Genomic DNA, 13,162 nt, shown 5'->3' with positions numbered 1-13,162 from the left:
TGAATTGAATCTTAACCTTATACATTTTCTATAATAAGTGTATCTAATTTACCTTCAAGCCTCATTCAAATCTATTTTATTACTCGTGGTACCATTTTTACTTTAAATTTTAAAACAATCGCACAATAAAGTTTTTCAAAATATTTACTCATTTGTCATAATATGATATTTCGATTCGCATATTAGCCGCAACTTTCTTTATCTTTTAATACTCCTTGAAAAATAGATATCAAACTTTGTACTTATCAATAATTTGTGAATATCTTATTTAAATTGTGATTAATATACTTTTATATAATGACAAATAAATGTAAATAATATAATAATAAATTATCAATAGAAGTTAAAGTGTATTGTGAGGGAGATAACTTTTAAATTAGTCGGAGAAATACATATGACATTTGAAAAATAAACTTCGTATTATGTATAATTAAATATGACATTAGCAATAACAAAAGACGTAGGGACATATTTCAGCGTTCATTTTACTCTTTACATGAGTAAATTCCATATAGTACGTATTATGCATGCACATTTGTCACAACCCAGTTCGGCCTATGGCCTTTTAGCCTCATAATACCTCATTTTTTTAATCGGAAGTTGTCATAAAATTGGATATTATAAATATATCAAAGGTTTTATTTTCCTTCTAATTTAATAAAAAGTGAACAAATACTAATGAATAATTTTTTAGTATTAATAAATTATAGATAATTAATTTATTTCCTGTTTCTAATAATAAAATTGTAAAATAATTAATTAATTCTCATTTCTAATAGGAAAATCATATTCCTAATTATAATAGAAAAACTTTAAATAATTATTATCTACTAATTCTAATAGTATAATTAGGAAAAAAAGCCTTAATAAATTGTTAATTTATTTCCTATTTCTAGTCGAAAAATTGTAAAATAATTAATTAATTCTCATTTCTAATAAGAAAATTATATTCCTAGTTATAATAGAGAAAATGTAAATAATTAATTATCTCCTAATTCTAATGCTAATAGTATAATTAGAAAAAAAAGCCTCCTTTAGTTATATATATTGATTGATTATTAATTTTGTTATCAATAATACTATTTTTTAATATTATTATTCTTTATTATTATTATTATTATTATTATTATTATTATTATTATATTTAATAATATTGTTAATTATGTTATTAATAATTTATTTATTTATCGGAAAATTCACGTGGTACCCCTAAACTTTGTTATTTTGTACGTGATACCCAACTTTTTAAGTTTGTACACAGGGTACTCTTAAGCTTTAATTTTCAAGTATGACGTGTCCTTTTTATCGTTCTTAAAATCTTCAATCGAGCATAAATCATAGACCGGAAATCGAAATTGATCAATTTTTTTTCATACTTGATTATCTCTTCGAGATCTATAATTTTATAAAACGAAAAACGGTCATTGGTAAATTTATGATCGAAATTACGGTTGATTTAAGGTTGTCGGAAAAATAAAACCCTATAAAATGCCCGACGACAATTTTTTTTATCTCAAATCGTAGAATATGAACAGAAAAATCATTATAGGACAAAAAAAGGGCTGATTCCGAATTCTGATGTAGGAGTTACGCTCAATTGAAAGTTTTTGTAGCGACAAAAAAAACATATTGTGCATGAAAACGAAATGTAAAGGGTACCGTGTATACAAACTTAAAATATTGGATACCATGTGAAAAGTGGCAAAGTTGAAGGGTACCACGTGAATTTTCCGTTTATTTATTTATTTATTTATTATTATTATTATGCGCGCAGCTTTCATTAAAATAAAAATAAAAGGTTTACATGAAATTGGTGGGGAGCCGAGAGACAATCTGAGCTCCCACACCCTTAGCAATAGCAAAGCTAAGTCTAGTAAAAATGTAAGCGGCTATCCGAGCCCCCGCATCCTGAGATACCGAGAATTTCTGGATCCGCTTGAGCAAGGCAACAACATCCGAACCCAGCTCTCCAAGTGAAGAGAAAGAGAAAGGTAGGAAACCATAACCCGCTACCGCGCACAAATCCCCATACTTAGCACACTTTCGCTGAGCAACATCAACGACAACCCGGCCCGGCACAAAATCTGCCAACCCAGTCTGAGTCAAAGGTGAAGAACCTGTCAGGTCGACGCACACATCACGCCCCCTGTCCCAAGAATAAAGCAATAAATCCGCAGGACGAAGAGAGCCACCATGCCCATCAACCAAACCGATATCAACCTCCTTCCCCGCAGTAATACCATATCTATAGCAGATGTCGAAAAGAGTGTCCCGGACAAGGTTATGCCGATGTTTAACGCCCACAGTACCAATACAAGAAACAGCGTGGTCCCCAAAAACATCCCAAAAAAAACCCGAGAGCAAGCGGACGGGGCCTAGATACCGTGAATAACGGAACACCCAGACGATACCCCAAAGACATTACGGTAAGTCCTCCCGTTCATAGTCTGCCCCAACCCTGAGATAGGAACCGCACGTAACAAATCAAAGGAGTGAGAACCTGCTTTCCATGATCGCCATAAAGCAAGGCAAGCGTGGTGTCAAAGAGAAAACAGGACTACGGGCGGCGAAAGAACCGTCGTGAAATAAATGTCCGCCAATTTCTTCATAAGTTTGGGGGCGAGCAATTTCACTAGGTTGACCTAATATATCGAACCTGTAGTCGCAGAAAACACCGCGCGACATCATCAAAAGCGGGGCCAGCGGCTACAACACCGGAAGGGCCGATCGCCTTAGCTCGCAAACCGGAGATATGCGGGACGCAATAAAAGCATAAAATAAAACATCTCCCGCCGCATAGACACCAAGTCCACCAAGATGAAAAGGGAATGTAGCAAGGCGCCACCGCCAATCCCAAAACCCGGCCCGACGCGGTGACAATACGTTCCAAGCTAGAACGCAGAGCGGCATCAAAAGGAAGATGGACAGACCCAAAAACACTAGGGGAGCAAGTACGAAGGAGAAGTAGAGCTTAGAAATACCAGTACAAGCTCGAAGAAGAAGCAACTCACATTGCGGGTCCTCAATCCTCGCAACCAAGTCCATTAGCTCAATGGTCTTAGTTACTCTCGTCGCCACAATCTCACTGCTAAAACCAGGACAAGTAATCGACAGTCCTCCCAATCTCTGTAACACCGCGCAATGGCCGAGAAATAGAAGTGGGGAAAACCCCAGGAAGCGGCTCAGTGGGTCCTCAACGAGCCAAAAGACCTCCGTCTTGGAGACATTTAGGTGTAAACCAAAACGAGGGCCATCCAACCTAATCAAGTCCAAAACCTTCCCCACCTCCAAAGTATCACCCACAATGGTGCCATCATCTAAGTACCATGCCTGCAAAGTGAGGTCAAAAGTGTCCCGGATCTTGCAAACCAAGGGATGCAAAACCAACGCGAAAAGCAAAGGCCCCAACGGATCACCCTGATGAACACCCTGACAAGACCACAAGTAGTGCTCCCCATAAAAAAGGCGGGCCGGGCTGAAATAACAAAACTCCACCCAACGGAAGAGAGCCGGGCAACGACGGCGGACCTCCTGAAGCATGGTCGAACGGTCAACAAGGTTGAACGCATTCTGGAAATCAACCAGCAGCATAGAAAGCCCCACCTGAGCCCCCCGAGTCTCAATGAGCCGGTTCAAGGCATGCAAGATAGCCTCTCCTCCACCGGACACACCCACCCCGAACTGAAGCCCATCAAAATAAGAAGATAAAGACGGGCCAACCATAGAAGCACCAACCTTAGAGACAAGCCGTCTCCAGACCGTACCAACAGCAATAGGACGAACTCCACCACCCGGTTTAACGAGTGGTGTGAGAGGGGCGCTGTCAATGTACTCACCAAGAGGAAGAGGACACCGGCCCTCAAGAAAAAGATTAACCACCCTAGTAATAGAAGTGATCAAATCATCGGAGATAGCCACAGCAGCGCCACTCAAACAGTCCATAAGGTGTTGGGCACGAAAACCATCCCTCCCACAGGAAGTACCACGAGGGAAGCTCCGAATCATATCCAAGACCACCGCCGAAGAGGCAACCAGAGGATGATGATCCCCAGACAGAGGAGGCAATGAAGGAGGCGGGGCGACAGGATGCTTCTCACGCAGGGCCACGAGAGTGGCATCGGAGTAGGGGGCGACCCCAGAGGAAGAAAGCACCCGTACAGCAGCAGTATAATGGCCATCAGAAATCTTCCGCCGGCATTGGCGGAGGTTAAGCTCACTCAAATCCAGATCCTCATCCACAGAAAATGAAGAAGGACCCTCATCAAAGCACTCCTGTAACAACTGCAAACCCCCCAGGTGTCCCCCAAGCAAGTATAGCCTTGGCAATACTCTCCTCCTGATGCTGACGCCGAATAGCAATCCGACACTCATGATTACTCCGAGGAGCGAAAGTCCTGAGCAAACAAAGTGGTAGAACAAGCAAACGAACCCAGCGGGAGAGATCACTAGGGGCATCAAACACCGCATCCAAGGCCCCTTTCAAAGCCCGAGCAAACCCAAGACGACACTTAGGAGGAATAATAATAATAATATTAACATTAATAACATTATTATTCACAACAACAACAACATTAACATTAATAACATTATTATTCATTTTAATAATAATATTCATAATAATAATAATAGTAATTATACTATGAATATTAGTATTATTATAGTTGATAATAACAATAATATTAAATATTATTATTATTAATATTATTAATATTATTAATATTAATATGATTATTTCAGATTCGATTCACTCAATTCACTTTATTCAGATTCGATTTAGTTCACTCACTCTATTCGATTCATTCATCCAGCTCGGCTCCATTCATTCATTCACTCCATTCATTCGATTCGCTCATTCAGTTCGGCTCATTCTATTCGATTCGATTCAGCTCAGCTCTAAAAAGCCAGAAAGATCAGGGCCTAAAACTCTCTCCCTTCTGCCCTCTGGACGTAACTAACATACCGTTAGTGAACCACGTAAATCTGTGCATTGCTTTCTTTATTGTCTTATTTGTCTTTCTTACTTCTGTTACAACAGATACCTGTCCCTCTAAATGTTCACTAATTTCTATAAAAGCCTGTCTCTTGATAACTAATTATAATGTTTTCTTGCCAGAAAAAGAAGCTAGACGAAAGCATATCCTGGAGACCATCAATTATGATGATAAGACGAACCAAAAAACAAAGTTCGAAGAGCTGCCATTTTTCGAATTTGGGATATTAGTAGATGCAACACATAACTTCAGTGAAAGTCACAAGCTCGGACAAGGTGGTTTCGGACAGGTCTTCAAGGTAAATTTATCTGAAACCCGCGACTTTGCTTGTCCACGGACAACAAATATCATTTTTAGCTCGGCCAAAGCCCATGTATGATCACCTTTTATGAAGCCATTGTTCTATATTCCTGTCTCACAATGCATTAGTCTTGTTGACAGGGAACACTGAAAGACGAGCAAGAAATAGCTGTGAAAAGACTTTCTGCAGCTTCAGGACAAGGCTTGGAAGAGTTTCGAAATGAAGTGATTGTAATTTCTAGACTGCAACACATGAATCTTGTCAAGCTTATTGGTTTTTGTGTTGAAGGAGAAGAAAAACTTTTGGTTTATGAATTCATGCCTAATAAAAGTTTGAGTGCATTTCTGTTTGGTAAGTTTCTCATTTCACTTCCTAGGCTTGGACGAGTCTCCGATTTTTGTCTACTTGATTGTAAAGCTAGCTTGTGTTTAATTTTGAATGCAGATCCTACAAAGCGAAAACTTTTAGATTGGAGGAAACGTCTGCACATTATTGAAGGGATTTGTCGAGGATTAATTTACCTTCATAGAGATTCTCGATTAAGGATTATTCACAGAGATCTTAAAGCGAGCAACATTTTGCTAGATGAAGATCTTAACCCAAAGATATCAGACTTTGGCATGGCACGGATCTTTAAGCATGGTCAGGATCAAGATGAAACTAGACGAGTTGTCGGTACCTAGTAAGTTTACATAAACAAACAAATTACAGATGATCTAATCTTCTAGATGCTTAATTACTTATTCTCTAACTGATTTTTCATGCAGTGGTTATATGTCTCCTGAGTATGCAATGGAAGGTCATTTCTCAGAGAAGTCGGATGTGTATAGTTTCGGTGTTTTGTTGCTCGAAATTGTGTCTGGCAAAAGGAACAGTTCCTTCTGGTTGGAGGTGGAATCATTAACACTTTTGGGATATGTGAGTTATGCACTTCTGCTACTTCTTGCTTTTGGTTTTTTTTTTTTGTTTTTTTTTTGTTTAAAGGGAGGCACAAGGGTTGCTAGGTCGTCGCCCGGAAGCGACGCGCCATCTTTACATCTGGGGGTGGTGTCAAATAGACAAGGGTGCGCTACATCTTCTAGACCCGGGTGTAGTGAAAAATATGCAAGGGTTGTTAGGTCGTCGCCCAAAAGCGGCGCGCCACCTCGAAGTATGGGTGTGGTGTCAAATAGGTTTGGATCTAGGAAGCATGGTCAAGAGCGGGTAAAGAAATCAGGACATGACTTTAGGAAGGGTAGTAGGTTACGGTTTGGTACTTGGAATGTTGGCTCTTTGACAGGGAGATTAGCTGAGGTAGGGGAGGTTATGAAAAGGAGGAGAGTGCATATAATGTGTTTACAAGAGACAAAGTGGGTCGGAGATAAAGCAAGGGTGATAGCGCCTTGGGGTTATAAGCTTTGGTACACGGGTAAAGACAAAAGTCGTAATGGAGTGGGTATTGTCATTGATAAAGATTACATTGATGATGTGGTAGAAGTATCGAGAAAGAGTGATAGGATTATGAGTATTAAGCTTGTAGTCGGGGATGAGGTGGTGACGGTTATAAGTGCTTACGCACCTCAAGTAGGTTTGGATGCTTCTTTTCGACGAGCCTTCTGGGAAGATTTGGAAGAGGTTGTAGAACGAGTCCCTATTGGAGAGAAATTGATCATTGGTGGTGACCTCAATGGGCATGTGGGTACTAGTAGAGTTGGCTTTGAGAACTTTCATGGGGGTTTTGAGTTCGGGGAGAGAAATGAAGCAGGAAGTGACATATTGGATTTTGCTTTGGCATATGACTTGGGTATAATGAACACTTGGTTCGAGAAAAGACATTCTCATTTGGTGACTTATAGAAGTGGAGGTAATGCTAGTCAAATTGACTTCCTTTTGGTAAGGAATGTGTGGAGGAAAGAGTACACCGATTGCAAGGTCATACCCGGGGAAAGTGCCGCAACACAACATAGACTAGTGGTTCTTGATTTTCGGGGTAAGAGAGACTTGAGGAAGAGAAAGATAATCGGTGAGGCACGGATCAAGTGGTGGAAGCTACAAGGGGGAAACCAACAAGTGTTTTTGGATAAGGTTGGAAGTAGCGATATTTGGTCGGATTGCGAAGAGAAAGATATTGATGCATCGTGGGATAAATTGGAGCATGTTGTAAAGGATTTGGCGAGGGAGGTGTTAGGGGAATCTAAAGGGAATAAACCATCAAGTAAGGACACATCTTGGTGGAACGATGTGGTGAGACAAGCGATAAAGACTAAACGTGAATGCTATAAGGTTCTGGGGAAATGCATGAGTGATGAGAACTTTGAAAAGTACAAGGAGGCTAGACGAGCCGCTAAAAAGGCCGTACGGGATGCGAGGGCAAAAGTTAACCAAGAAGTGTATGCGAGGTTGGACACGAGAGAAGGAGAGAAGGATATCTATAAACTGGCTCGCATAAGAGACCGAAAGACGAGAGATATTGGGAGAGTTAGGTGTGTGAAAGATATGGACGACAAGGTTCTGGTTCAGGATAACGAGATAAAGGCTAGATGGAGTTCTTACTTTGTTAATTTATTCAATGGACATCAGGAACAAGGTTTTGGGGATGTAGAGGTAACACCGAGCATGGTTAATCGGGAATTTGTGCGTAGAATACAAAAGAGTGAAGTTAGAAAGGCGTTAAGGAAGATGGGGTCAAAGAAAGCAGAGGGACCGGATGGTATACCCATAGAAGTCTGGAGGTGCTTCGGGGAGAAAGGGATTGAATGGGTAACCATGCTCTTCAACAAGATTTGGAGGAGCAACAAGATGCCATCGGCTTGGAGAAAAAGCACTCTTGTCCCTTTGTACAAGAACAAAGGTGATGTCCAAGAGTGTTCCAATTATCGGGGAATTAAACTTATAAGTCATACAATGAAGTTGTGGGAGCGGGTAATCGAGCAAAGGCTTAGGAGATATGTAGACATCTCGGAAAACCAATTTGGATTTATGCCCGGGAGATCGACTATAGATGCGATTTTTATCATGAGACAGTTGATGGAATACCATCGGGACAAGAAGAAGGATTTGCATATGGTTTTTATTGACTTGGAAAAGGCATATGATAGGGTACCAAGAGAAGTACTTTGGTGGGCTTTGGCGAGAAAGGGTGTGTCGCGAAAATATATTGACCTCATAAAGGACATGTATGAGGGAGCTAGTGCAAGTGTTCGCACTAATGTTGGGAGAACGGAAGAATTTCCTATTACCATCGGGGTGCATCAAGGTTCCGCACTTAGTCCTTTTCTCTTTGCTATAGTTATGGATGAGTTGACAAGGGATATTCAGGACGACATCCCTTGGTGTATGATGTTTGCTGATGATATTGTGTTGATTGATGAGACAAAAGAGAGGGTGGAGAGAAAGTTGGAATTGTGGAGCGGACTTTAGAGACTCGTGGGTTCAGTTGAGCGGGAGTAAGACCGAGTATTTGAGGTGTCGGTTCACTAAGGTGGCGGGGTTGAGATCGACAGAGGCGGGAGTATTATTTTCGATGGGAATGTTGTTGAGGGTTCGGATTTCTTCAGATATCTTGGATCTATTATTCAAAAAGATGGGGAGTTAGACGGAGATGTGGCTCACAGAATTAAAGCGGGATGGTTGAAATGGAAGAGTGCTTCAGGGTTTCTATGCGATAAAGATATGCCCCAAAGATTAAAGGGAAAATTTTATCGCACGGCAATTAGGTCTGCCCTACTTTACGGCTCCGAGTGTTGGGCCGTGAAACATTGTCACATTCAAAAGATGAGTGTGGCGGAGATGCGCATGTTGAGGTGGATGTGCGGACATACAAGGAAAGACCGGTTAAGGAATGAGGTGATTAGGGAAAAGGTAAAAGTGGCGCCAATAGAGGACAAGATGATGGAAAACCGACTAAGATGGTTTGGCCATGTGAGAAGGAGACCTATGGACGCACCAGTTAGGAGGCTGGAGACTTGGAGAACAGAAAAGGTCCCTAGAGGCAGAGGAAGACCGAGACAGACATGGTTGAGAGTGATAGAGCACGATATGAGAGTTCTGGGGCTTGAGGAGAGTATGGTGACAGAGAGGGCACAATGGAGGGAAAGGATACATGTGGATTTTTAGTATTTGATATTTTTTTGACAGACTTAGTGTTGTTTTATTTATTTGATTTAAAGAAATTAATTTATTTATTTTTCTCTCCTTTATTACACACTTTTTCAACAACCACTTTCTTATAGATTTTACCTGGTTCATTCCGGATCCTTAACTCTATTTCGGTTTTTAAAAATCGTTTTAATCTTTTCTCTCGATTTAAATTTTAAGTTTTTATAAAAGAAAGACGGAATTCGATTTTAAAACCCCTTAGTTCACCTTGACTTTACATTACATTTTCGTTCTCCCTTTTTGTTTTTCATCTTCCCTTTTTTATTCGCATTTTGAGGCGTGCGTTCACCCATGGACGGTTCGAAAGGATGATTCATGTCAGCCGACCCCAAATATTTTGGGATTAAGGCTCTGATGTTGTTGTTGTTGTTGTTGTAAAGGGAGACACAAGGGTGATTTTAATGCTGACGGAATTTGAACTAAGCTAGTTGACATTTTCTTCTTTTAATTTTTTTTTTATGACTTTTTAACTTCTGAAAATGAATTATTTCTTTAATTTGTATTGTTCTAGGTGTGGAAACTATGGGTTGAGGGTGAAGTAGTTTCGATCATAGATCCGATAATCTCAGATCCGAGTAATACAGAAGAGATAATAAGGGCAATACAAGTGGGATTGCTATGTGTACAAGAAAGTGTAAAGGAAAGGCCAAATACCTCAACTGTTATATCAATGTTGTCTTCAGACATTGCAAATCTGCCAAAGCCGAAACAACCAGGTTTCAATCGGCGTCAAATATTTGAGGAAGATGGCAGTTCCCAACATCAAAGCTCTGGTGGAAATAATGTGTCGATTCAACTCGAGTGCTCAATAGTCAATTACAGAGTGTTACGGGAATAAATTTGGTTCGGATTTCTGGATTTACATGTTGTAGACGCTATTTCGCTGCTAGGTAGCTGTGTTACAGCATATTTAGGAGGTAGACATATCACATGTAATTAATATATGTATCTATTCTATTATGTATGAACGAGAAAGGCAGGAAATCAATTTCTTCCGGTTATACAGGATCTTCGGCTTAACTCTTGTTCTTTACCTTCTGCTAGGTTTCAGATAATAACAGATCTATTTGCTAAATCTTGAGAGGCGGAACACTGATGTGAAGTTCTTTTGTAATATCCCCAAGCACATTTAACTGTGGAGGGAGTTCTGATTGAATCTGGTGCATTTGAGCACTATTACAATAACACCCCTAAATTTACTTTGAAATCATTAAAGGTTAAAACCATCAATATGCTATTACTTGGTAGCATGATTTTGAAAGCATGATAACCCTAATTTTACCAAAGGTTCCACCTTTGAAATTAAAACCATTCCCAATTTACGAGTTTAAATTCGGAAAAGCAAAATCATAATCAGCATGAATAATGTTCCTTGCAATCACTTGAGACAAATCGATACAACTTAATTATTAGATAAAATTGATGCTCCTTATAATTAAGATGAAAAGACAAAAGATGCAATTTGTAGATGTAGTTCTTACATAATCTTAATTAAGCAATTAATGGAAAGTTTCAGGAATAATTCCTAGGGTTTTAAATTTTGTATAGAGAATATATCTTATTCCTAATTCTAGTTATTGTAATATATTTAGCTAGGTCGTTTATCATAAATATTTCCTAGTTCTAGCGTCGTATATTTTCTGTATCTTGTGTATATTTCGATTTCCATATTCTCTAATTATGTAACCCAAGAATCATAGCCCTGTACTCTAGTATATAAGTTATATTCATGAATCGTAAACTATGCAATGCAATTCAATAATATTCAACCTTCATAATTCTATCATGGTATCAGAGCCTCGTGCTCTTGAAAGAGGTTAAATCCCTCGGAGTAGATCCTATTTCCGAAAATCTACCCACCCAAAACCCGACCCACTTCCGCTGCCGTCACCCGCGAATTGCATCAAACGTACACTCGTCGCTTTCGAAACTCCGCAAACACCTTCTACGCATCACAACAATTCACCACCGTGACCACCAAAATCGACCATCTCACCACCACCATCGTCACTCTAACTCAAAAACGACAGCCACCGCTACTCCTTATTCACGCCACCACGAGTCTCTCCTGCATCACACGCATAAACATCGACACACACCATAATTCGCATCTCCACTAAAAAAAACCCGACCCGTCATCAATCGTCACCATTCACAACCACCGTGGTACCATCATTCGACCACCTTGCTACAATCTACATCGACACCTCCCATTATCACCCGAGCTTAAAACTCTCGAAAATCGTACCCAAAGTCCTGGCCAAAACGAACAGAAACTGCTCTGTTTTGTTTTCTCGAAAACAGAGTTTCTGACCAGGCATGTTATCGCCCTTTTTCGCACCATTTAAGACTATCAAAGGCCCCGACTCTTCCCATATTCACAAAATTCGTAATCTCACGATTCCAAAATGTCCAAAACCTCGGATTTTCGTTACCGTTTGACCATCCAACGACCTCAGCAAAGACCGTCGCAGACACACTTAATTTTCGAAAAATAGACACCTTCTTCTCCGACTGCCTACACGATCAACACGACACCTCCGACTACCTAGCATCACCGACTTGGTCATCCGTTCCCGCAATTTTCTGTGCCAATTTTGGTGCGTCCCACTACCCCGCTAATCCGATACTCCACATATCAACGAGGCGATGCTCAACTTGCTGATTCGCTTCCTACACCGTTCTTCAACTATCGCTTTCTTCTTCTGGATTCCAAGTTTGGACTTACGTTCCGACTGTCCAACTTGCGGGAGCGTATAGAGAATATATCTTATTCCTAATTCTAGTTATTGTAATATATTTAGCTAGGTCGTTTATCGTAAATATTTCCTAGTTCTAGCGTCGTATATTTTCCGTATCATGTGTATATTTCGATTTCCATATTCTCTAATTATGTAACCCTAGAATCATAGCCCTGTACTCTAGTATATAAGTTGTATTCATGAATCGTAAACTATGCAATGCAATTCAATAATATTCAACCGTTCATAATTCTATCAGATTGTTCTTCCACCGGATTTTGGATTCATGAAGCGCGCGCTGAAAACGTATTACAGTCTTGGAGCGGGTCAGCCAAGAATGGCTCCGGGTAATTACACATGTAATAAAAGAATCTCCATATATGGTTCGGTCAACTCCCTCGACGCCTGCTACCCTGTCAGCCAAGAATGGTTCGCTCTTTTATCCACAATATTTATAATTTCAGTCTTATCTGGTCCAATACAATCTTGAACTAATTTTCATTTGTGACAGACAAAATCTGTCATTTTGAAGAAACGTGAGATAAAGGGGTAAGTGGACGGGCAAGTAAAGAGGGCAAGTGGGGAGGGGCTGTGAGAGGTCTCTTTGAAAAGACCGTCACAAGCGAGACTCTTTGTATATACGGGCCGTAATTACTCAATATTTTTACCAAAACCTAAAGCATATATAGAGAAGGTCAAAGAGCCTAAGATGATATTTTAAGCCAATCAGTCTTGTTTCAGATGGTCTGGAATAAGACGGATTAAATGTCACTATTTCTTTAATAGAATGTAGCCATTTAATGACAAAATGTTATAACTAAAATTGATGGTAACATTTTGTTAGAAAATAGTAACATTTTGTTAGAAAATAGTAACACTTTATCTTAAAATGACTACATTTGGCCCGTCTTATTTCAGACGGGAATGAGAATTTGCGATTTTAAGCAAGTCGTGTTCAAAGTCAATGAAGTCCATTAACAAGCATATTTTGA

At 39.8% G+C, this 13,162-nt stretch overlaps 1 protein-coding gene across 1 annotated transcript in view; it reads left to right on the top strand.

Annotated features, from left to right (window-relative positions):
- LOC141590582 (G-type lectin S-receptor-like serine/threonine-protein kinase At1g11300) overlaps positions 1–10,267 on the top strand; it is a 40,892-nt gene extending 30,625 nt beyond the window's left edge. Inside the window, exons 5-9 of the mRNA XM_074411158.1 lie at positions 5,114–5,289; positions 5,433–5,643; positions 5,737–5,974; positions 6,060–6,210; positions 9,941–10,267. Coding sequence (XP_074267259.1) covers positions 5,114–5,289; positions 5,433–5,643; positions 5,737–5,974; positions 6,060–6,210; positions 9,941–10,267 — 1,103 coding nt within the window. The remainder of the gene's footprint in view (positions 1–5,113; positions 5,290–5,432; positions 5,644–5,736; positions 5,975–6,059; positions 6,211–9,940) is intronic.
- The last annotated feature ends 2,895 nt before the right edge of the window (positions 10,268–13,162 follow it).

Source organism: Silene latifolia, chromosome 7 (genome assembly GCF_048544455.1).
Source record: "Silene latifolia isolate original U9 population chromosome 7, ASM4854445v1, whole genome shotgun sequence".
Classification (NCBI taxonomy): domain Eukaryota; kingdom Viridiplantae; phylum Streptophyta; class Magnoliopsida; order Caryophyllales; family Caryophyllaceae; genus Silene; species Silene latifolia.
This window is presented reverse-complemented; position numbering and strand designations above follow the sequence as displayed.